This window comes from Micrasema longulum, unplaced genomic scaffold, assembly GCF_059751315.1.
Source record: "Micrasema longulum isolate JH-2025_06_02 unplaced genomic scaffold, ASM5975131v1 h1tg000242l, whole genome shotgun sequence".
Taxonomy (NCBI): Eukaryota; Metazoa; Arthropoda; class Insecta; order Trichoptera; family Brachycentridae; genus Micrasema; species Micrasema longulum.
The window spans coordinates 62,266-87,406 of NW_028277447.1; the positions used below are offsets into that span (position 1 = coordinate 62,266).

Sequence of the window (25,141 nt, forward strand, 5' to 3'; positions counted from 1 at the left end):
AGAAATATTTTTTTACTAATTATTAGTAGCATAAAAAATATTTTTATTAAATTCCCGCAAAAACGGTCATTCCATTGGCCACGTCCCTAATACATCATAATTCATGTTTATTTGATCCTGCCCATTAAAATTTGTTAAAAACATTGTCATGAATCTTGACGTCACAACTGCCAAGGCCAAACATGCTGTGTTTTTCTAGCAATGTATTTTTATTAAATTTCTATTTTACAATTATGTATGAAAACATTTTTTCACAGTATGCATATTGATTTTGAAAATACAATTGATTATTTTAAATTCATTTCATATACTTTTATCGGTATTCACAGTATGTGATATTTCCCTATTGAAGACAATACAAAGTTTTAATACATTCACGTTTATGCTGGGCGTTGCCGTCAAAATCATGTCTTTCATTTAGGAAATGACGGCTAAACCGTCAGTGTAAAGACATCGGTAGTGAAAAGACAGTTATATCCCGTGTGAAATGGAAATAATTATAAAGTAGTAGTACAAAACGGTCAGCGACCAAAATGTGTCCAATCGGAAGTGAAATATTCCAAAAAAATAAGAAAGTTATGTCCATATGAGTGGATCCTATAAGAAAAAAGTGTTAGGAATGACGACAATGTGTTAATAAGTTTGGATGATATTATATCAGAGTTCAATTACTTAATATTAATTAAAATTAGATTAAATATTGAATAATAAAATATAAGTATAAATTATTACAAATTTCTCGTTTATCAGGTAGAAAAAGCAATGACCATAAATTGAAATTAAGTACCTACTTAAGATAAAAATATCTTAAGAGAGAGATTAAGCTTACTTTATTATATGTAGGTATATTTTATTATAAATCAAGTACACATTTGCTATAAAGTACATATAAATCTTAACAAACATTTTTTTAAATACACATTTTTAAAATGGGCAGTTTGTAATTTTAATAAGAGCACCAGGGACATTCCATTGCGAAAGTCTCTATAACAAATATTATAAAGAAAGAAAAACATAAGTACATATTACCTTAAGTATTATATTTTTCTAGGCTAACATGTCAAGCTGCAGAACCCTGTTAATGTTTTAATTAATTAAAATATTATGATGTGTAAAAATACAAAATCATTAATAATACTCAATCGCGTTTTAGAATAATTTGAATAAAATATTGAAAGTAGGTACTGGGTGATTTTTGATTATCGCCAGTTATTTGAACAACAAAAAATGACAATTTTTCTAATTTTTTTTAGGATAGTATGAAAAGTTGCATCTCTGTGTATCACCTGTAGGATATATCTTAAATTTTATCAACATTTAATTAAAATTTATAATTTGCAAAATTACTGAAAATATTGGATTATTGTGATCCATATAAAATGACCATTTAATGTCATTTAGATGAATAGCAAATGATAAGTTCTGTCTTTGACAGGTAAAGATATTTTTTAATACTAAAACTTGAGCGAAGAAATACCGAAAAAAATGTATTGAAGAAGTAAAAGGCATGATTATCAATTAAAGTTTGAGTCCTTTGATTTCTGTATTCTAATTGTATGTAAAAAAAAAGTAAAATTCAATACTAATTCTTACTCAAATGTGTAATTAAAGGAGACAGTGAAAAAAGTCATTTGATGCAAATACAAATGATTTTTTTTACAAAGTTCCTAAGCACAGAAAAAAAAACAGAAAGATAATAGGTTAGAAAAAGAAAAAATGGAATGACCCACCACATTTACGTAAGAAAACTTGAACACATCATTATAACACATCAAGTATGTATATTTGTATTAAATATTGAACACACAAAACACAATAAAGAAAAACATTAACTTATTCTTAGTATACACACTATACCTTGCAGATATTTTTGTTGTAAATGTGTTAAGACTAGATTAGGCAAATTCACTGCACAACACGCAAATTTACATGCTAAATTAGGAATAGTAAATTAAACAGCCATTTTCCATTTGTATATAGTGCTGTTCAAAAAGATGAAGGAAATTGTTTTATTTGTAAAGATTGTTCAGCATTCCAAGCAAATGTTTGATATGTAAACAATTTAACTTAATCAACAGGATATGTAAAGCATTTTGCATATAATAAAGTAAAGCTAATATGTTTTCTTATTCTAAAAAGGGATAAAAGCAGTACAGTACAGTAAAGCCCCTGTTTTACGTTTTTCAAAGGAGCAACAAAAAAAGTGTAAAACTGAGGAAAACTCTGAAATGAGGAAATTTAAAATGTGCGGAAAAAAATAAATTACATAAAAATATAATTATTGTTCAAGACTGTACTAAATATACTGCAGAAAAATTGTAAGAACTGTCATAAGTGGGGATTATTCATATTTACCAATGATTTAGTTCAAATATTGTGTATTTTTTCAAGCAATTCTACAATGTGTTCTTTTTATTGAATTGAAAAAAACAAGTTTAAATAATTTTATGTAGGTACTCAACCTTAAAAACACGAAAATAAACATTTGAATTTGCATAAAATGCATACAAAGATTTTTTCCCTAAATATTGGGAAATTTTATTTATATGGTATCACATTTTTTAGTATGGCACCACAAAATTTAAGCTGTCATTTACATCGCAGCAAAACTGTTTCACACTTTATAATAACTGTTTAAAGTATCTTATTTTCATATTATGATTATAACTTCAAATAATATTTCTATTGCCAAATTTATAAACTTTCTGCATCGTAATTTATTGATGTAAAGACTCTATTCTTTCTAAACATGCGTCAACCGCATTTCACTATTTAGTAAAATGTCATAATTAGACACTTAAACAAAATGGTCAGTTACACTGCACCTACTTTGAATTTAGTTTGAGACAATAATTTACACATTTTTTTATTTACCTCGATTTTACTCTCCATTCACGCGGCGGCGCGCGGCTCAAACGTTAATTGGGGGGATATTTTAATGAGAATGTATGGAAAAAAAATGGGACCTAAATATTTCAGTGTAAAAAGCGGGAACACGTAAAATCGAGTAACGTAAAAACGAGGTTTTACTGTATTTTAAACTAGATTGTGGTATGATGAACGAACACTCTTTATAAGACTAGAGTTTAAAAATTGTATTTTTTAAATAATTTTTTCAATTCACAGTCAAGTGGAAGAATTTATCATACATTGATAGCGTCCGTTGAAGTATTTAAATTTTATTTTTTTTTAAAAATAAAAGGATGACAGAAAATGCCGCAAAGGTGACAAATTTGTCCTATATTTCTGTAATAAATTACAATGGCCTTCCACCAATAATTTTTACTAACAAACTTGATGTATACTATCGCTTTTTAGCGAGGCTAAGGCTGTATAAGAAAAGAGACATAATGACTTTAAGGTTAAAATTATTGATTTTTAACATTTATTGTCTATTTTGTGATATTGATAGCTTAATTGAGAAAAGAAACAAAAATAACATATTTATTAGATGATTTGAAGAATAATTAAAAATGATTCAGAGCTTTATTTTATTCATTTAATTGCTAGGAAAACAGTAAATGGCAGTGTTAATAAAATACAATATGGATATCTATATATTAAAACAAAGATTGTATTATATTATTTTGACACTGTGATTGTCTAAAAAACGTAACAAAAAAATAACAAGTTAAAAAAACTGTAGACAGTAGAAAGTAATAAATCTAAATTTACTGTAGAAATAATAGAAGAGTCTACAAATTAAAAAAAAAAAACATTGATCTTCGAGACTGGTTCAGATGCCGCAAAAGCGATAAAACCAATCACCAGTTATTCCAAATTGAAGTATCTCTCGTCTTTTATTTCTATGATAAATTACAGTAAACTTTCGCCGAGAACTTTTACTGACAAACTTAAAAGGTTTTAGAAGTTCTAAGTTGAATTATTTTTTTTGTAATCATATTTCTTTTATTTGTAAGATCGAATTCAGATGCAAAATAAAAAGAGCAGGAATAATTTTATTGTTAATACAATGATATAACATAATTCAGTTTTTATTTCACTATCAAAAATAGGAACATACAGTACAGAAAAAAAGAGAAAAATCATTTTTATTCAGATTGTTTACTTTTAAAGTTATAAAGATTGCACTGTCATGATAGTGTGTCAAATATATTATGTGTGAGTACACTTAAAAAATAGCTTATAATATTAAATAAACAAAATGTCAAATCCCTAATGTATTTCAATCTATTTCTAGAATAAAGCAATCACAGAAAATGAATGTGGCAACCATCTTATGTATGTAAACTAGTATTATTTATATGAATACTATTAACAATAAATAATTCAATATAAAAAGCAGACAAACTAATCTAAAACAAAAGTAATAAAAAATAAATGACAGTCGAAAATAGTATTGCTGTAGAAATATTTCATGAATATACACAATTTGTCACTTGCAATGATTGTCAAAATGTCACGAAAAAAATAATAGCAGTTAAAACTTTTTTGTAATTGAAGGGAGCTTTAATTATATATTGGAAATAGTAAATTGTACATCATTTGGCAAGTTTTTTTACACCTGATTTTTAAAAAGGATGTTTATCGTTAATTGTAGTCCAGGTTTATGATTGATTTGTAAAACAGTGCATTTTACATTACCGAGACATGAATTCATTCAGTGGGAAAATACGATACAAACACCACATCTCCACCAACGCTCACCAGACACTGTGCCTAAAAAATAAAATATATTTATTATACATTATGAAAATAACTAAAGGTGATTAATTAACATAGGTTTTCAGAAATATGAAGTATTCGAATTATATCTCGAAAAAGTGATTGATTTTATTGATTTAAAAAGTATGTGTATATTATAATAAAAAATACAGAAAATAAATTAGATTAGAATAATTGAAAACAGGAAATAAGTTTATTTGAAATAATAAAAAAATAAACAGTATTATGTATACACATACTTAAAATAATCAAGCTCTTATACTTTTTTATTTTAATTTATTTTATTTGGGAAACCAACAGTTCTACATACATATTTATAGTAAACAAACAGATATAGTGTATAAACTCAAAACCAATAACAGCTTTCCACAAAGTATACAAAGTTAATAAAGAAAATATATTACATATTATATAAATACATATAAGTTTATGTATTTAAAAATGTTATTTTCATGTACTAGTATGTATTTTTCAATAATCAAAGATTTTTTTTTTTTTGTTTTTCAAAGAACAGTAAGTTATTGTAAATTGGGCGGGATTAGGACACAGATGCTTAAAGAGGGGATAAGGAGGGGAAGGGAGATGTACATATTTATTATTGTAATGTCTACTAAGTTATATAATGCATTTTTAGTGTAAATTTTAAATCTGACAGAGTGATGTTTGTGTAGTCTATGTCTTTAAATTTTGTATTGTGCACTGAAAAAGTCGCTTGTAAAAAAAAAATTAAATATGTAGACATAAAAGGTAAAAAAAAAGACAAGAATACTCTTCTATTACAACCTCTCAAACCTTTCAAATTATTTATGTATTTTACAGAAATTGAATAAAAATAATGTGTAACGAGTAAAGCCATGTTAGATGAAGACTAATGTAACCAGATGACACGACATATTTATGTATAAATGCTATTGTGACATAAAGACTCCTTGGAAATAAATAATATTTATATTACGTATGTGCATATTATACAATAAATAAATAATTAAAATTTGAAATTGTAAGGCTTTATTATGTATTTAAAGCTAATTGGATAAAACTAATTTATTTATTTATTAATAACATTGTACATACATTTATTAGGGACAGAGACGCAGTTTGTATTGCATACCTGATTTTTGTGTGGATTATCACTCAGAATAAGTTCCGTCATATAAAATGCAACAATGGCATTGCCACCGAGAGCTGTTACATGAGCTCGGATTACTGCCATTACCTAAAAAAAATATTAATTGTTTTAATTATTTAATTACCACGACAAGTTTGTTAATATCTGCTAAAATTTTACACTCATGGCGTCACAATTTCTCATTGTAAAATGCGTTCGCAATAATGTAAAATAATTGACAAGGACTACAAGGTCATAAGCCCTGTAAATGCCTAGATTTCCATTACCCCTTCTTTAAGGAATTCTCCATTCCTGTTGTAATTTGTTAATTGACAAGTAGTTTTTGTCAAGTACTGGGAGGCAAATTTGTCAATATCCGAAGCGTTAATCATTCAGAAGTTCAAAAATTGACTTATGTGGTTTTACACAAAGGCCACAGAATCATCTGTGTTTAAGTCCTATGGGCGTTGGTGAGAATGTAAATAAATCCCACTGACCTCGGTGATGAACCCGTGCAGGAAGCCACTGAGGCCGCCATGCTCGCGGACACTGGTGCTCTCCCTCACGAAGATGTAGTCCAGGTTCCCGAGGTAGCGCAGCACGCGTGCTCCCGGTACCCCCGCCAGGGGGGTCATGTCCACCCCCGACTGCCAGGCGCTGCCCCCGTTCAAGCACTTCAGCACACTCTGCAAGAACAACACAATGACTCTAATGGACCTTCAAATCTTTCTAGATGACACTTTGGCAGAGATGGAGAATCTCTTTGAAAAGGGATTTTGTCATTTTTGTTATTGAAGTTAAATTTAAATTTTACATAGAATGTTTCAACTCAAAGACTAGGGGAAGAATGAAAGAAATGTGGGTGGTGATACTATTATATAGCGTACCTGTTTTTTTTTTTACAAAATGTTTTTCGGCAATAAATTCGTTATATGGACTAAGAGCGGTTAGTTTTGAATTATTGCTATTTTTACTATAAATAATGATAGTTTTTTTAATACCTCAGCGTTATTTTTGTTTGATAAAATGCAGAATAGAAGCAGCCCAAACAGGATTTAACAAAATGAAAAATCTTCTTTGTGACGATAATATAAACCTTAAGCCGAGACAACGAATGGTCAAATGTTATATATGGTCTGTCTTTCTGTACGGTGTAGAGGCGTGGACTCTAAAAGTTAATATTATAAACCGCCTTGAAGCATTTGAAATGTGGATCCACCGTAGAATGTCAAGAATATCTTGGACCGATATGATAACCAACAATGAAGTATTACGTAGAGCCAATACTAATAGAGAACTATTCACCACTGTTAAGCTCAGTAAGATTTCATATTTTGGTCATGTGTTGAGAGGTGATAAATATGCCATACTTCAGGTTGTCATGAAGGGGAAGATCGAGGGACGTAGAGGGGTCGGAAATAAACAGCTTTCCTGGCTTCGAAACATCCGAGCATGGACCAGGATTAGAACAGTGGAGGAGCTGTTTCGCACTGCTCAGGACAGGGAAGCTTTCTCCCAAGGGATCGTCAACGTCGGGGGGACTCGACATGACACGTGAAGAAGAAGAAGAAAATTATAAGCAATATAACGGTGTCCCAAAATTAACGCAAGCGTCTAATTTTTCCCCATTTGTGTGGTAAAGTGTCGCCAAGAAAAAAAAGACAGTGTTACAGCTGACAGTTCAGGGTTATTAAAAATGGAAAGCTGCACGAAAGAATAACACATTTTTACTGTTGAGTAATATTAAAAAAAAATAATGAAGGTAGGCAGCAACAGTTTGCAATTTTCATACAAAATCATTTTCAGCGATGAGGCTCATTTTCAAATTGATGGCTTTGTTAATCGTCACATTTGGGGTTCAGAAAATCCACAAGTGATTGTTGAGAAACAAATGCATCCACGATTCGCTATGTGGTGCAGATTTTGGGTTGGATACATCATCCGACCATTTCTTTGAAAATGAGGCTGGTCAGGCAATAACAGTTAATGGCGCTCGATATTACATGATAATCTAGTTTATTTTGCCTAAATTGCAAGATATGGATGTGAACAAGACAGTACCACATGCCATACAGCCGGAGAAACAATTCAATTACTGGATGATACATTTATGGTCGTGTAATTTCTCATTTTAGTGATCAGGATTAGCTGCTTAGATCATGATTTAACGCCTTTGGACCTTTTTCTTTGGGGTTTTTTGAAGTCTAAGGTTTATGCCAACAAGCCCACGACCACCCACATCTTGAAGGAGGACATTTAGTGCTGTATCAATAAAATTCAGCCAAATTTATACAAAATTGACATGCACAAAAGAGTGCGTATGTGCCAGCAAAGCCTTGGAGGCCATTAATCCAAAATGCTATTCCATACATAACCCTGTTCTGTATACTTAATGAATCAATAAAAAGTAAATAATTTTTAATTGAAAACCCGTGTTTTCTAACAATATTACTTCTTGTGTGAATTTTGGGACACCAATATTAACAGAATGCTTTTTAGGTTCCCCTGCCAAAAAAATCAATCGATAGTTATATGGTATGGCAGTATCACACAAAGCGCAAGAGCTAGCCTCTTTTTTGAAATTTCCAGAGAAAATAGACTGGGATTTAAACGGACTAAATGAAGAAATTTTGACTTACATTAGCGGATGTACCAGTGGGCACTGTTTGGTTAGAGCCCTTGGAGCCATTGAGGTCTGTAACATGTTCCTCTTCCAGTGTGAATATCATTTCAGTAGAGTCAGTCTTCTTCAGGTCTCCACTGATAATTTCCGCAGTCTTCCCCACAACTTCTGTGGCCGGTTGGAGAGTTTCGGGAGCCTTTTTGCTATCCCGGGGAGGTTCACCCAAACCGACAGCCATTCCTGTAACTACGAGTTGAATTTCATCCTGGAAGGTATAAAAGCAAAATTTGTGTTGATATGTTATGATCGCTTATACACACAAGTAATAACTTCAATATTTGAAGCACTAAATTTCCATTACATTAGTTTTAAATAACTAATGCAGTGTTTTTCAACATTTTTGAATACTTGACCCTTTTACGAATAAAAAAAAATCTAGTGACCCCAAAGACCTTAAATTTATCTCATAAAGCGTTTATTTCAATGACGGCATACTTAAAATTCATTCTTTTGAGATCATATTATTATAAATTGAGAAAAAAAGAATACCCAGAGCTTGCAAAAGAAATTTTGAAATTATTAGTGCCATTCGCCCACACTGTATATGTAACATATGTAAACTAAAATTCTCTTTAATGGTGGATATAAAGACTAAAAAGAGAAATAGACTCCAATTATAAAATAATATGGTAGTTTGTGTCTCAAAAATTGAACTGTAGGATTTGATGCATGTGGATGCATGGGAGCTCCTACCCAGTTGGATGTGGACAGAAGAAAACAATGTTGATGTTTGATGCGTGTTTATTACATGTTGAATAAACAGATTAACAGTGAAAGTAACTCCATAGACATTTTATTTGAGTAACTAACTGAGGATTGTGTAGGATTTGAGCTGAGCACTGAACTACATTTTGTATAAACTGACTGTAACTTGTTGGAACTAACATGTTACCACTTATATATTGTTATTGTCAGGTTCATTTTACTTCCTGGTGGGATCATGAAGTTGTGTACTAATTCTTTGTTTCTCTGCGATTTTATATCCGCCCGTATCAGCAGTTTGTTATTAGTTATTTTAATGTTTTGACAATCTATTGTTAGCATACAGGTAACGTATGATTCGCCTTGAAGTCCCACATATCAAATTATCGAGATATGAGGCAATTGGTGTCCTAAGCACCACCGTCTACAGATATGGAAATGTTTATAACGATGATGTTATTGTATGAATCTAACCGTACTTTAAAATAGTTAATAGTGTATAGTTTACAATTATTTGAGATCTAAACTTTGCTATAATTTTTCCATTTCTTTAATATACTTCTTATGCATTTTTTTCAGTGAATTACGAAATTAAAATTATTAAATAAATATGCATGGAATACAAACTCACAGCTTCAGGAAGATCTAGCCGAAATCTCAAGTCACAAATTGCACAAGGAACCATTCTTCTTAACTTAAAATACACATTCTGCAGTAATCTGTAAATAAATACACAAAAATATATAGTTGAGTTTTGTGAAGTGAAAGAGTTGAAACCTTTTTTGATGCGGGTGAGATTCATCTGACTGAAATATTTCACCTACAGGGCAACGCCTAAACATTATTCAAATTTGATACATCTTCTTGGACCAGTTGGTTCAATCAACAATATAGTTTGTTGAATTTTTTGTAGACAAGGATTGGTGTAATTCAGACAGCTGGAATAACATAGTCTGATAAAAGTAAAATAATTATTGAATTTCCATCAAAATGGCTACCTATGGAAATGGTGATGGAGAGGCCCGGGAGGCGAGGCCAGGCGAGCCCTCCAGAGCTGCGTGAACATCTGCAGGTTTCTCACAGAGACCAGACCCTGGCAGTCCAGCAGGCCCGGCACACTCTGCGTGTTCACCACGTGCAGCCCGGCCGGAGGACGAGCTTCCGTCAGGACGCGGAGTACCTCCAGGTCCTCAGCGTCGTCAACCTGAGAGGAATCAAATCGAATAATTAATTATATTATTATGGATAAATAACATAGCGCCATTTATAATGTAATTATAATGTAATATCGTCATTATCATAGAACAATGACACACGTGATTCTCTTCAGCTTTACATGCGAGCGGTTTTAATATTTTTTTTTACACTTTATGTCATACCTCGATAAGTGCAAAACTATATTCTTTGATACTTAGGTCAGTTACAAATAAAAAAAAATCAAACCTGGAATATAAAGCCTTTGTTACGGACGTCAATACGGAAAGCGGCCATTGTAGGGACCGCCATCGCGCTAGATTATGTGTTAGAGTTAGGGATCTCGGTATGTGTTAGAAATGAGCTGTCTCTCCAATAAAGACTAGTATTTGTCACTTTTGGCGGTGGCCTTTTCCATACCGAGGCATCTAGAATAGGCATCTAGTTTGTAAATTAGTTTAAGTATATTTTTTAATGTTCATTGTTTCGCGCTGCGCTGCCGCCGCTAGAATCCCGTGAGGACTGGAGGGGGTAGTGCCTATATACGTGGAGGGAGGGAGACAGATAGAGCGGGCGGGCGGCCTTCTCTATCGCTCCGATCTATCTGAAGTAAGAGGCCCTTCTGCGGACATCTCTGGCCTTGACGAATTAACTAGATCGCCTAGCCTCCACTGCCTTACAACCAGTGGATCGGGACGTGTGCGTTAGTGACTGCAGCGGAACCACAACGCGACGCCGGTAGCGCGTTAGCTACAGCCTTTATTAAACCTTTTCAAGATCAAATATAAAAGACATTCAATGTCGCATTTTTCGCACATCCGTCGTTGTTCTACGATCAAGACGATATAATTTTTTTTTTAAAAGACATGAGTTCTTATTATCTACTCAAATATTTAAAATTTTTGACCATTTCGTAAAAGTCGTAAATAATTTGTGCTGGAAAAATGGATATGGAGTTGTGGTAGAGTGGGATTTGAACCTAGGACCTTTGTTTCGTGAGTACACAATACTACCACGGGACCACAACCCGGTTCGACATCGTATAGGACATCACTTCTCTGTCGCAGTTTCCTTCACTTCCGTGCCATAGATGTGATGTGCTTTGCTGATGTATGGTTTTAGTAATAAAATCCATTTGGAACAAAGAAGTAGACGGTCAACATGTTCACAGACACGTATTATAATTTTCTTTTTCTTTTGTAGTTCGCTTCCGATTAGCCCATAGTTGATGGTTTGAAGTAAATTAATCTAAATTTGTTGCAATATAGAGGAAAAACATCTTTGAGAAGGGAATATCGAAGTCTAGTCATTTACAGAGCTATGACCTGTCATTGGTTGGTTGAAGTAGTCACTACACACACTGTGTAACATTCACCATTCTGCCTTTGTGTAAATACATTTCCTCAACTCTCCCATCTGTTGAGTTTTATAAAGTAAAAGAGCTGAAATCCGTTCCCAGCCTGTCTATAAATATTTGGACATACTAAAAACATTTCTGATTAAACTAACTGGTATAAGAAGTATAAAAATTGAAAAAGTGTTTTCAGCCGTTGCCTAGTAGGTGAAATAATTCAGCTAGGTGAATCTCATCCATATCGATAGAGGTTTCAGTTCTTTTACTTTAAAAGAAGAGAACAGATGAAAAAGTCGAGGAAATGTAGATTTTGAAACACAGGCAGAATAGTGAATGTCTACAAACATTTGGACATACTTTAAAATAAAAGAATTTTCAATAGATGAATAAATTTATCTTTCTTTTACTTTGCAGTACTGATTTTTTGTTTCAGAAATGTACCGATAAACTATAAATTATTTTTAATTTGGCACAATCTAGTTTTAGTTAGTTTTTGTAAACAGTATTTCATTTAAATATTGTAACAAATGTTTTCAAGCACCGAGATTTTAAGACGGAGCTGTTTCATTATACATATAATATTGATAAATTTACTAAAAGCAAATTTGTAATACTCACTTCAAGGACACAAGTCTCTTTGTTTCCGGTACTTAATTCCATATCTGGCAACTCTTCCTCAGAATCATCTGTATCTGACGCTATGGGTGCTTTGCCATTAATATCTTGATCCTGAAAATGTATTTATTCATTTGAAATCATTTATACAATTTTAAACATGATACAAATTCAAATATGATGTGAAGTGACTTCCAAGAAAAACTCAAACCCGTGCACTTGCTTCGACTCAATAAAAAATCTGTGAAGAGTCAGAGCATATAAATAATGGGGCCTTGAAAAGGTTCTCGCTAATTCCCGACAGATGGTGTTACTTTAGCCATTTTACATCGGGCAATAATACAGTCGACTTCATCATGAAGCCCGCCCCTCACTAGGCTTGAAATGACAGTATATGTTATTCCGCTGAAGTGTAAACATATTTTTTTATAGCGATAAACACATAGAATTTCGTGCCAAAAAGATTATTAGCGAGGAATTTTACTACATGATTTTTTTCAAGAAAAGTCTGCAGTTGAAGCACTTAGAATACTTGTGGATACTTATCATCATCATCTCTGCCCTGGACCATGATCAGCAGGGTGAACCACAACAGCAGCAATACGAAGAGAGATACGACAAAGTAATTTTGCAGCATAACAACACTCGACCACATGCTGCAAGGGAAGTCCTACCCCACCCGCTGTATTCACTTGTTTCGATCGATGACCCATAGCCTGACTGAGCAGCACTCCATTCTTATGAAGATGCTAATAAATGGGTCGATTCCTAGATAACCTCAAAAGATGAGTCGTTATTTCAAGATGGTATTCGTAAGCTGCCAGAAAGATCGGAGAAAGTAGTCGCTGGCGATGGACAATACTTTGAATGAAATGTTCTATACTATTTTTTTTTTAAATAAAGAATTAATTTTTATGAAAAAACAGCGAGTCTCTGATATAAGTGGGTAGATTATTCAACAATCGAGCAGCTACTAATGTGAAAGAAGAGGTGAATGGGTATTAAAGGGGTTCTCTCATTACTAGAACGAAGAGATAGTCTATGTTGTGATAGAGGTTGGAAGAGCTCTCTCAGATAAATAGGCGAAGTGGGATTATTCCAAATATTGTGAAGAGGTGATAGAATATGAATGTTTCTTCTATGCCTGATACTGAGCCAGTGTAGTTGTGTGCGGTATTTAGCTATATGGTCAAATTTGGGAAGATTAAAATATACAGACATTCTGTACCCGTTCCAACTTATCAAGCAGTTCAGAATTAGCATCTGGGAAACATACATCTGCATAATCAAGGAGTGGGAGAAGTAAGCTCTGGACTAATGTTTGCTTAACATTGATTGGCAAGAAATTTTGAAATCTTTTAAGTGGGCGCAAACTGCTAAAAAGCTTAACTCAGTACAGGACAAACGTTCCATGGAGATTGAACATACTACATAGTTCATTTTGGAAATGTGACTGAAGTGTTGTGGGTAAACAAATAAATTTAAAAATGTGAATATTTTGTAAGCAAAGCAACTTACAGTGTGCAGTTGGTAAACATTCCTATTGGCTTCGAGGGCGTCATCCAGCCCCTGCTGAAGGGCCTGTAGCAGCTGCGGGTCTCCGGGGCCCGCCCTCACTTTGGGCCCCCCGCCGCCAGACCCCAGGGCGGCCAGTAGGACCCCCGTGCCCACACCGACGGCCGCCACCAGGTTGGCACCCACTGCTATACTGGTCTGGGGAGATAAGAACATTTCATATTATAAATCCAAGTGGTAATAGCCTCTGCCCACGTACAGTCGGCCACAGCTGACTGATTTCATTTTAAATTAAAGATTCTTCAATTTTCAATTTTAATTGCTTACTAACAGATATTTTTGCGTAGATATAAAATATTTCTGTAAATTTTATGTGGTTTTCGTAGCATTATTTTGAGTGACAGATTATTCTTATTACATTTAGATTACTCTGAATACCAAAAAAAAAACTGTGAGCCCCAAAGGGATGATATTTCTAGGTCCCCAAGATCCTAATCAACGATAAAACGAGGCCTGAAGGGCCGATTACATGTGGCCCAAATTCTTTAGTATGTAACAGTCGGCGATATCCGACTGTTGCCTGCTAGTTATTTAAAAATTGCTAAAATCACCCTGCTGGAGAACTGTTTTATTGAGTTGAGGTGGAATCAGGGTATTAAATTAAAAATATTATTTTATTTAGAGCTTTAAGATAACTAAATAAATGTAAAATTAGATTGCAATAGCGAAAATAAACATGTTTCATTTTGTGTAACCATACTAATGAAAAAAAAAAAAAATTAAATGGCTCTTACCCTCAATCCAAATATAGCATTCATTCCTCTGACCCTCAGCTTGGCGAGCAGCAGCCGGTGCAGCTCGTACTCCAGGAAGGGCAACTGGTCGGAGATGTCCCTTGCGGCTGGCTCCCCCCGCACGGGGGCGCGCGCCCTGGTGATGGCTGCCTGCAGTAGGCAGCCGCGTCCCACCACACCCAGCCCCGCGGGGGGCTCCAGCGAACACAGCACCACGCTGGGTACTCTGCCCTTTCTGTAATGGTCCAAAGAAACTGATGATCAAACAAATTCACACATAATTCTGTGACATGTAACTAAAATTGATAAATAAGTATGCAGTTCCGCTATAAAAGGTTTACGAAAGGTTAGGTGAAGAGATGAAAATTGAAGACCACATTTTGAAAACATGTCCAAAATTTTCCAAAATGGTATTATTGAATTTTATTATTCTCTGTCAATGAGTCCACACAATTATTCTTTTCAAATATTTCTTTAAAAAATCGTAGTTGCATACAATTCACTGTTAACAATACGGTGTTTTTATCCACATCAATTTGTTTAAAAACAGCAATTGTCCAATCAATTTTGTATGAATGAACAAAAATTATCCCTTGATTAGCATTTCTTGCACTATGTAGCGCCACTATCACTCATTGTTTGACAGTTCGAAGGTGTTCTGGATAATTTTTTTTATATAGGTTTTTACCAGTGATTACTGAATATTTTTACAAATCTAAGAAGCTGACCTAAGACAAATATATTGTTTTCAATGTTTAAAATATATATTTAAGAACCAAAATTTATTTACAAGTAATTCAAATAGATCGAGTCAAAGAAGGAATCGTGTGTTAGAAATACCACATTGTAAATCGAGGCTCGCACAGAGACTTGCATATTTTATAGGCCCAAAAATTTTTTACTGATAATATTTCATTGATTACAAACATTCAAAATTTTCCTTCTTTTAAAAAACACGCACTATCCTGGATTCAAACTAAAGATACGAACTCTTTTTTTCTATGATTTATTTTGTTGCCCTTTAATAATAAGGAATATTTTTGTTTTTTTAAATATTTTTTATTTCCTTTTTTAATTACTATAAAAAAAAAAACCATATTATCTTTTACAGAATATCTTATTTTTTCTTTCTTATGTTACACAAAAATATTGTAACTGTCCATTATTTATTATAGGAGCAAAAATTCATTAACATTTTCTTGTATACCCACGAACAGGCCATACCTATTGGCATTACCTGTTTCATGAATATTGTAATACATGATATTATTCATTGTTAAAATATGTATTTGATTTTGTTAAGCGGAGGTATTAATATTATAGGTATAACGAAATCACAACATGGCGGCAAGCAGCGCCAGAGCCATCTATTATACATATTTGTACTTGTTTATAATGAATAAAGTAGTACTGTAACAAAACTCAAACAAGCGTTTTATTAGATGTCACCCGAAATTGCATGCCAAAGAAATGAATCAATCAAAAGGCTGATAGTGACTTGTATTCTTGACCTAAATGCCACAGTAATTATGTATCGGCTCTTGTATCTGATATCTCCACCCTCCATGGAATTATTTATCCACAATATACGAGTGAGTTGGCTGTACAGAGTTAATAACCATACATGTTCCAGCCAGGATGTGCAGACAGTACCTACTATTGCATATATAAATAAGTTAAACATCTTTTGCCAAATATGCTTCTTTTCGTAGTTCCTGTTCAGTATACAATACTAAATTTAAAGATATAAAGTATACAAACATCACACTGTCAGCACTGAAATTAACATTACTTCATTATGCAGCTTGACAGGTCATAATACTAAACTTGCATATTTTTTAACTAAAATTTTATAAACCTTATGTGAAATGAAGATATTTAAACAGTTATCATAAAAGAGTGAAACATTTTTGCCGCGATGTAAATGAGAGTTGAAATTCTGTATTACCCCACTAAAAAAACTGATACCATAAAAATAAAATTTCCCAATATTTAGTGGAAAAACCATTTAATTTATGAAAATTAAAAAATTTATAGTCGTGTTCTTAAGGTTAAGTACCCAGTCAAAATAATTTAAACATGTTTTTTTTAAATTCAATAAAAAAAACATGAAAAAATACAAAATATTTTTCATGAAATCATAGGTAAATATCAATAATCCTCAATTATGGCACTTTTTACAATGTTTCTGCAGTATATTAGTATAGCCCAGTACAATAATGATATTTTTATGTAATTTCATTTTTTCCATACATTTTCCATTTCCTCACTTAAGCGTTTTCCTCAGTTTTACACTTTTTTTAGTTGCTCCCTTGAAAAACGTAAAACACGGCTTTTAATGTATGTACATTGTTTATTTTTATTTATTTACTTATTCAATATGCAAATGATTACCAAAATAACCTACTTGCAGAGAGCACACTTGGTCACATTGACTCGGTAAGGCATTGAGTTACTATTGTATGGCACATGACATGGCCCACATCTATCGCTTCCACCTCCCCTTCTTCTAGTCTAAAAGATAGAGAAAAACAAAAAGGATTAGAAATATATTTATACAGAAACATTGGACATAAAAAATTAAATAATAATTTATGAACTATGGCAGACGTGGGCAAATGCGGCTCTTCGTTGGGTTAAGTGCGGCTTCCAATAAACATCTTCAGTTACAGGTTACCGATGAAGATATTTTACATTTTCATACAAATATGCACATTTTTGTACATGATTATCGATTTTACTTTATACCGATGAAGATAGCGTTCATAATAGCAGCCCTGGACTGCATCTTAAGAGTAAGACTGATCACCTTATCTTAATGTAACAGATGATCGAAATACGCTACATTTGGTTTACAAATGCAGTGCCCTATGCACAACTGGATGCAGAAAGGGGAATGATAATGATTGTGGAATTACTCAGAGGATTCTTTTGGAATATTTATGTTTATTTATAGCAATTAAGATTTGTACAGAATATGTAAATAAATTAGAATTTTTGTATTTCATGCTACGTGAAAATCCAGAATGTGGCTCTCGTTGACCTAATGTATGCCCACCTCTGGATTATGGGATTGTTTTACACGTCAATCTTAATAAATGAGTTATCTTACATTTTCTATGTTTGGTTTAGTAGATTCAGTCTTTTCAAAATCAGTTCTGTCTAGTGAAGAAGTTTGTGTGAGTTCTCCGTGTGGGGGGACTTCTTCTAACTTTCCATTCAAAGGTGCTTGGTTCTTGTTTGTGGTCGGCGGAACTGAAACAAATGTGTTAGTTAGTCGACGCTTTTGACGGCAAAGAAAATAAAAATCAATTAAATGTCTTATTTACCAGGATGTGTAGTTTGTGGAAGGAGAGAACTCGGGTGGAGGTCTATTACAGCTGCTGTACCAGTGGCAGAGAGAACACACACGTCATCACTGAAACCCAACAAATAAAAACAATTAGATGATAAGTAAAAATAAATTGTATTTAACTTTTTGCACATAATGTTATTTGTACATTGGCGGGCTTATTGCCAAATGGCAATTTCTTCCAACCAACCAATAAAATAAAAGTTTTATTTTGATAGTTCAAGTTACAGAACATATTCAATAGAAAAAAAATATTAAAAAGTTATAGATATATTAAAATAGAAATAAACGTAATAAATTACCTTAAATCAAAACTATTACTTAATGGAAACAAGGAAAAAAGAGGAAAAAGGAAAGGAGGAGAGATTAAGGAAGAGAAAGGAGATGTTTCTTCAGACGTGATTTAAACAGAGATAATGTAGCAACATCTTTGATGGTGGATGGGAGATGATACCACAGTCGAGCCGCATAGACACTATATGAGTTAGAGAAGATAGAGGAATTGTGGATGGGTATTAAGAGAGTGCCTTGAGAATTAGAACGAAGAGGTAAACCATGAACTGATAAGCGTTAAAATTTTGGGCGAGTATTGGCCCATCGCATTGTGAGAAAACACCTGTTTAAGATTAAAGAGTCGGTAGGCTTGGTATGAGTTTGAGCTTGATGAGAATGCATTGAGACATGCAAGCACCCCCTGCTGACGGGGACAGTAGAGGCGGCCAGTAATTATTCCGCTACGTCCCCGTGTGCAGGGGTACTTCCGCTTCAACATCCAGTAATGTCCAGTTGGCTACTGGTGGCCACCAAACTCAAACAGGTTTGAGTCAAGTGCACGCCAAAAGGCCAGTAATAGGGTCACATGACCTAGGGGCAACCATTATCGGACGTGTTTTAAAAGGTACTGACCACCAGTAGAGTGATTTACTTTCATTGTGAAATGTGTAGAAGCGAAGACAAAACCAAAGAACATAAAATAATTGTGACAAATTGCAATTGCCAAATTATTAGTTTCTTGCGACAAAATGAAAAAAATTTACCTAATTTTAATCAAATTAATTGAAAGAAATATGTGTTGCATCAATTCAGCTTTGTATTGAAAATTACAAAATAAGCACTCTGCAAGATATCCGTGATATTATTAAAAAGTTTTTTTTCAAATGCTCATTTTCTGTTAATAGTCCTAAGTTATGTATTATATTTATGTGACAATTATATTATGTATTGTATTTATATGACAATTATTTGTGTTACCAATATTAATAGGAAGCCTCTAATTGGATCTTATGAAATGGATTTATAATATGTATATTATTTTTTATTAAATGTCTGTTGGCGTATTAAAAAAATATCAAACCAGTTTTAGACTGATAACAGACCACTTGCCCATTTTCTAAATTACATGAATTAAATTAAACAGTTCATTCAATTGCCCCACACTCATTCACGCATTCTCTGACAAAGTTGCACTCACCGCGTCCACACAAAACTGGCAACTGGCTGCCGCTAGAACATTTAAAATGGAAGCCATTACTGTCCTTGTATGTAAGCCTACTATCGGGCCATTTCACTGGCCGTCACTTCTAGCCGCCACTACTGGTCGCCACTACTGTCCCCGTCCGCAGAGGGCTTTAGCTAAAAATAATTAAGCAAGCTTCAAATAAAATATACGCAAAAATTTACCAAATGGCAGTAGTTTCTTGATAAGCAAGAACAGCATTACATCTCAGGGCCCTCATGTGAGATCGAACTTCGGTTCGCAATTCACTCCACCACGCATCTCTAGGGGCAGGTTCCTCCGGGTTAGGGACACGTTCCAGTAGCTTCACGGATCGTGCCGCTACCGCACCACCTAGGTATGATTTAAACATACTAAAAATACTGTTAAACCCTCAGATTACTAACGCGCTTCCGCTTATAGACCCGTCCATACAGACAAAAATCATTCTAGGATTATCAATCACGAAATTGTTTATAGTTTACAGCAAAACAATGGGCCATAGGTACACGGGTCAAAAATTGACAAATCGGGATTAATTTGCATTGCAATTACTTTTAAATATACCCATGTATTTATTTCCTTAAAAGGTAAGTATGAAATATTAATTATTGTAGGGTTATTTCATTTTATATTTCTATAGTTCTTCTTTTATAAAGAAATCTCCACAATATTACGAGCAAAGCCAAGCGAAAAAGACAACTGCACGTCGGACTGATTATTATTATTGACTAAAATCAACAAAATCGAGGTTTTGTAGCACTGTTTTCTGCAGCCCAAAACTGAACCGATTTGTTTTTTATTTTTAGGAAAGTATCAGAATGAAATTTTCTGTGTCAGTACCTTTTGCATTTTTCAAAAATAGTTCTTTATATACCGTATATCCGAAGACGGCAGATAAAACTTTGTACTTTTGAGGGTTTTTGCATGGTTCTAGCTCCCATAAGAAACAATTTGTCAAAAAAACAAAAAAATAGGTACACACAAATGGTAAATATCCATGTGTAAAAAAAAAAACATTGCTCTAGTGCCATAATTCAGGGAGAAAATACTGGAATACATTTGTATGATGAAAAGTCAGACCGCATTTCCTTTTGAAGCATATAAAGGACATTCAAAAGAAAATTTCAAGGACACAAAAAATGTATGTAGATATATGCATGTATGCACATAATATGAGGATACATACAAATGTACTTACATGTTGAATGAAAAATATGATTTACAGAGTTTTTGTTGCATAAACATTAAAAATGAACAACAGGAAGCTAGATTACCCTTAAAAGTAAAATTTTTAATTATTTTTAAAAAATACTGTTTTATTTTGTCTTTGTATTCGCAGAAAGAGTTCTATAATGCAAGTTGAATATATTTTTTAAAAGCATAGATTAAATTAATGTAAATTTTATCGACTTACCAATGTGAATAATAAATCCCGGAGGAAACTTGGTCATGGACAAAAATGGGTATTCTAGCATGTCTATACTCTCCTGGTTCATGGAAGGCCTTAGTACTGAACCTCCACTCACTCCGGCTGTTAAGGAATTACCTGCAAGTGTGTCAAAGGCATTGGCAATACATTAATATAAAAAAATACAAATTTAAATAATATTGGGTGTTATAGTTTTAATTATGTTCCAGAGTTCCCAACAAAATACTGTTACCATAAAAAATAAATATTTTGCAAAATAATAATCCCCAGACATATTCACGCTCACTGGTGAAAATATCGAAAACTAATATGTAATTTCGAATTTAAAAATAAATGATTGGTCATTGAAAAAATCGAAAAAGATGTTTACGTTTAAAAAAATATTATGAAAATGTGGGCCTAATATTCAAATAGGATTTAGAAGTTTAGTAGGGAGGAAATCAGTCTCTTAGAGTCAATGAAACATATTTGATATTTTACTGTTTGATTTTGATATGACGAAAACCGTGGAGAGATTTATTTGCCAATGTACATTATCGAAGAGAAACTGAAATTTTAAATAATTGAGGCCCTCAGCATCAAAGATGGCCAAACGCTAGAACTAGTATCAAAAGCGGCCAACTGCATATTTAATACTTAATAAAAATAGCGTTTCTTGTTATGTTAATCTTAATTGCACCAAATTGTGTTAATGGCACAAAATATTATCAATCAAAAAATATTTTTTGTAAATATCTCAATTAAAAAGTGCTATTACAGATTTCCTAAATTTTCTCAAAAATATGTACAAAATCGTTTAGCCATCTTCGATACTGAGGGCCTCAATTTAAGACTGTCAAAAGTGAAAAATTAACATGTTCAGAAACCTCGAATCTTTGTTTTAATGTATAAAAATGAATAAAAATTTCCAAATTAATTTAACAAAATTCCAAAGATAGTTCAAATTTATTCTGATATGATATGACTCTGGAATGGCTAAAATATGAAAGATAAAAGGGAAAAGTTTAATTACTGAGAAGGAATATAAAAAAATATATATTCAATAGTTTATTTTATCTAAACAAACAAAAACTTGTAATGTTATGTTATTAAGTAATACAAATATTTTTTATTAATGAAATATTTCGACATTCAAACACTACATCAAACTCATTAGCCACATTGTTAAAAATAAGAAAACAATCTAAAATAAACAAAACAATTTCAAACAAAATAACCAAACAGTGGGGTTAGATTATTATACAGTTGCTAACATTCAATGATAAACATTTTAACTTCAATCTCAATGCTAAAATAAATATAAACGATTCAAATATAAGAGAAAATAAGCCTTTCTGCACTAAATTCTAAACATCATATGGATTAACCATTTTTGATGGAAATTTGAAATGAATGAAGAAGTATATTTAAAGCCAAATTATTTGACCCTTAGTGTATTGAAAAGTCTATAAAAAGCTTGTCAGCACAAGGATAACAATCTGGAAAATTTTGATTTGATACAACAATCTCTTTTGTTTTTTTTTATCGCCAAGTAATAAAACCTCTAAATATGTCAATAAATCTATGCATATCCTCGCAATATGACACTCATAAGCCTTTCTTAAATCGGATTGTCCTGATTGTAATCACAAATTATTGCATTTGTTTTAGTTTAATAGTAGCGTTGCTAGCTCTTTCGAAATGGAGTGTGATAATATTAAAAATATCAACTTTGCTGAGCAAACCAATAATGAATCAACATCAAAATTTAAACCATAATTACTTAAAAAATACTTGGAATTAAATTTACATAACTGTAATGGTTTATAATGTTGGGGTAGGTTTAAAAGATACAGAACAATGTGATATTTCACTGATAATGAATCTACCATAGCAAATGAGGAATTTAAGCACTGTTGCATTAAAAAAATATATAAGAGTACTGTACAAAACGATTATATAACTTGCAACAATATTTTGATTTACAATAATATAGCATTGGCTTACTTGATCTACACTAAGGGTCAAAATAATATTTTTACAACATTGAATGAATCGATTATGGTGTAGAGTAGAAAATGTCACTGCATTTTGTGTTTGGGAGAATATCAATATACATTTAAATAATCTATGCAAACTGCATAATTGTACTAAGAAAAATCAAAGTTATATGACATTCAAACAGCGTAAGCCATTTTGACTTTTTATACAAACGTTTATTTGATACTAAAAATACTATTTGGATGGTTTTATGTCATACATTGAATATCATGTCAGTAACCAGATAAAATAATACAGCATGTCTGTAAAATAATAGTAAATTTTCAAATGGTTATAGTTACGCAATAAATCATGTTGCAGACATGAGTATCGTAGTTGTATGTCAAATGATAGCGAAACACTTAAATTTATGTGTTGCGTTGTGTTTTCAGTATACGCAAGCAGCAGTCATTGTGTTTGCAATGTAAACGAGGGTTTATTGCGCTTAGTTTGAGTCAGTTACACATGTTAGGTGTGGAAACTGATTTCCTAACCACCAAAGACTCCAGACCTTACCACCATGAATGTCTATTTTTGGGGTTAGGTAAAAACACAAGTGTATTTTGTTCAACTTTAAAATATAAACTGTTTAAAGTAGAGAATCACCGAAGCTGTTTCGTCTGTCACGCCGGATAAATATTGTCTTGTCTCTGCGGGGCAACTGAGGGCATACGTCAAAGTCTACTGAACAAGCAAAAAAAAAACTTTTGGAGAGTTTCACCTTAATTTGACATATAGTTCATCTCCCTATAATACTTTGTTTCATAGCTATAACCATTTATCGCCTGAATATTATTTTACAAACATATTGTATGTATAATTTGAGATAGTCACTAAAAATCAAACAGAAGTTCTAATTGAATTATTTTGTAATTTTAGTTAGGAGAATCTGGATGAAAAGTATAATTGGTGTGTAGTGTTCAGAGATACGTAAGTGTAGAAAGTGTATTAACAGTTTTAGCTATTGAACACATACAGCCACCGAGTATACCTACCAAATGAGCAAGTAGATAGGATCAAGTTATGGAAGAACAGAAACGAAGGCACATAAAATGGTCGCCATGACTAGACACCCGTTCCCTACATACATGTACTCACGTTTACTGCACATTCCTAATGCGGGACAACAAAAATTCATTGCATTAATGGTGGTAGCCTTTATTTAATCAAATAGAATTAATGTTTCAAAACTGTATCTGACAATCTGATATGAGAATCCCACACAAAATAACAAAAACAAAATTAATATCTAGTTGAATATCAAATCCTTCCAAATAAACGATCGTAACTGTTTTAAGATTTTTTTTGGTTAAATAAAAATTTGTAAAGAGAGAAAAACTGGTATTTTACTGGTATTTTGTCAAGTACAAGCAAAAACTGAACATTATTTTTACGTCGCAAATTTGGGCAAAAAGCAATTTTTAAAAATGCCAATAAAAAATACATGAAAATGTAATTTGAAAAATGATGAAATCAATGCTGTTCTTATAAATATGTACAAATACATACTTTATTTCATTCATAAATTATTTTTGTTAGTTTCACTTTTATATGTTATGCAAAATATATAAATCGATCAAATTAAGGCAGACTAAAATATCTTGACTTCAATAAATCTGCGGTTACTCCTTAACTAACCTTCAACAGCTCATTATTTTATGGGGTAAAATAATAATTATTTCTTTAATATTTCATTTAAACTGAAATAAAAAGCACAACTTTATGTAGATTCAAAATAATTAAATAAAGGAGAATAAGATTTTGATATTTCACTACGAGTTGTATGGAATATTTAGAAAACAAAAACATGAAAAAATGGAAAAAAACACAATCAAATCATCTACATAATTGGCATGAGTATCTAACTTATATAAGAGACAAAATCTTCGCAGATGAGGCTATTTTGGTTAAAGAAAACCCATTACACTGGGAAAAATTATGAATTTGCGACTTTCACATGAGATTCTTAATGTCCAATGCTTAACTAAAATCGCCTCATCTGAATGTGGATTTAGTAAACAAAAGGTAACCAATTAATGTGCTTACTAAAACATAAAATATCTAGAATTGTCTGACTATATCGCTCCTTTAAAAATAAACCGAATTAACTCAAAAAATAGGTAAAACGAGATTTTACAATAAAACGAATTAAACGCGTGAAAAGAATAAGTACAGTTCAACAGGCTCCTTAT

The 25,141-nt window shown here is 32.4% G+C and overlaps 1 protein-coding gene across 2 annotated transcripts in view; it reads right to left on the reverse strand.

Moving 5' to 3' along the window:
• Positions 1-3,177: 3,177 nt before the first annotated feature.
• The window catches only part of LOC148283396 (C2 domain-containing protein 5), a 47,799-nt gene continuing 25,835 nt past the window's right edge, over positions 3,178-25,141 (reverse strand). For both annotated transcript variants that reach the window (XM_088223558.1, XM_088223559.1), the window contains 14 exons: positions 20,916-21,047; positions 19,684-19,852; positions 17,981-18,069; positions 17,764-17,906; positions 17,059-17,165; positions 14,652-14,886; positions 13,861-14,055; positions 12,346-12,456; positions 10,178-10,383; positions 9,811-9,898; positions 8,434-8,682; positions 6,292-6,480; positions 5,798-5,902; positions 3,178-4,680 (listed from right to left, as the gene is read on the reverse strand). In XM_088223558.1, the coding sequence (XP_088079684.1) occupies positions 4,618-4,680; positions 5,798-5,902; positions 6,292-6,480; positions 8,434-8,682; positions 9,811-9,898; positions 10,178-10,383; positions 12,346-12,456; positions 13,861-14,055; positions 14,652-14,886; positions 17,059-17,165; positions 17,764-17,906; positions 17,981-18,069; positions 19,684-19,852; positions 20,916-21,047 (2,081 nt within the window). In that variant the 3' untranslated portion in view covers positions 3,178-4,617. The remainder of the gene's footprint in view (positions 4,681-5,797; positions 5,903-6,291; positions 6,481-8,433; positions 8,683-9,810; positions 9,899-10,177; positions 10,384-12,345; positions 12,457-13,860; positions 14,056-14,651; positions 14,887-17,058; positions 17,166-17,763; positions 17,907-17,980; positions 18,070-19,683; positions 19,853-20,915; positions 21,048-25,141) is intronic.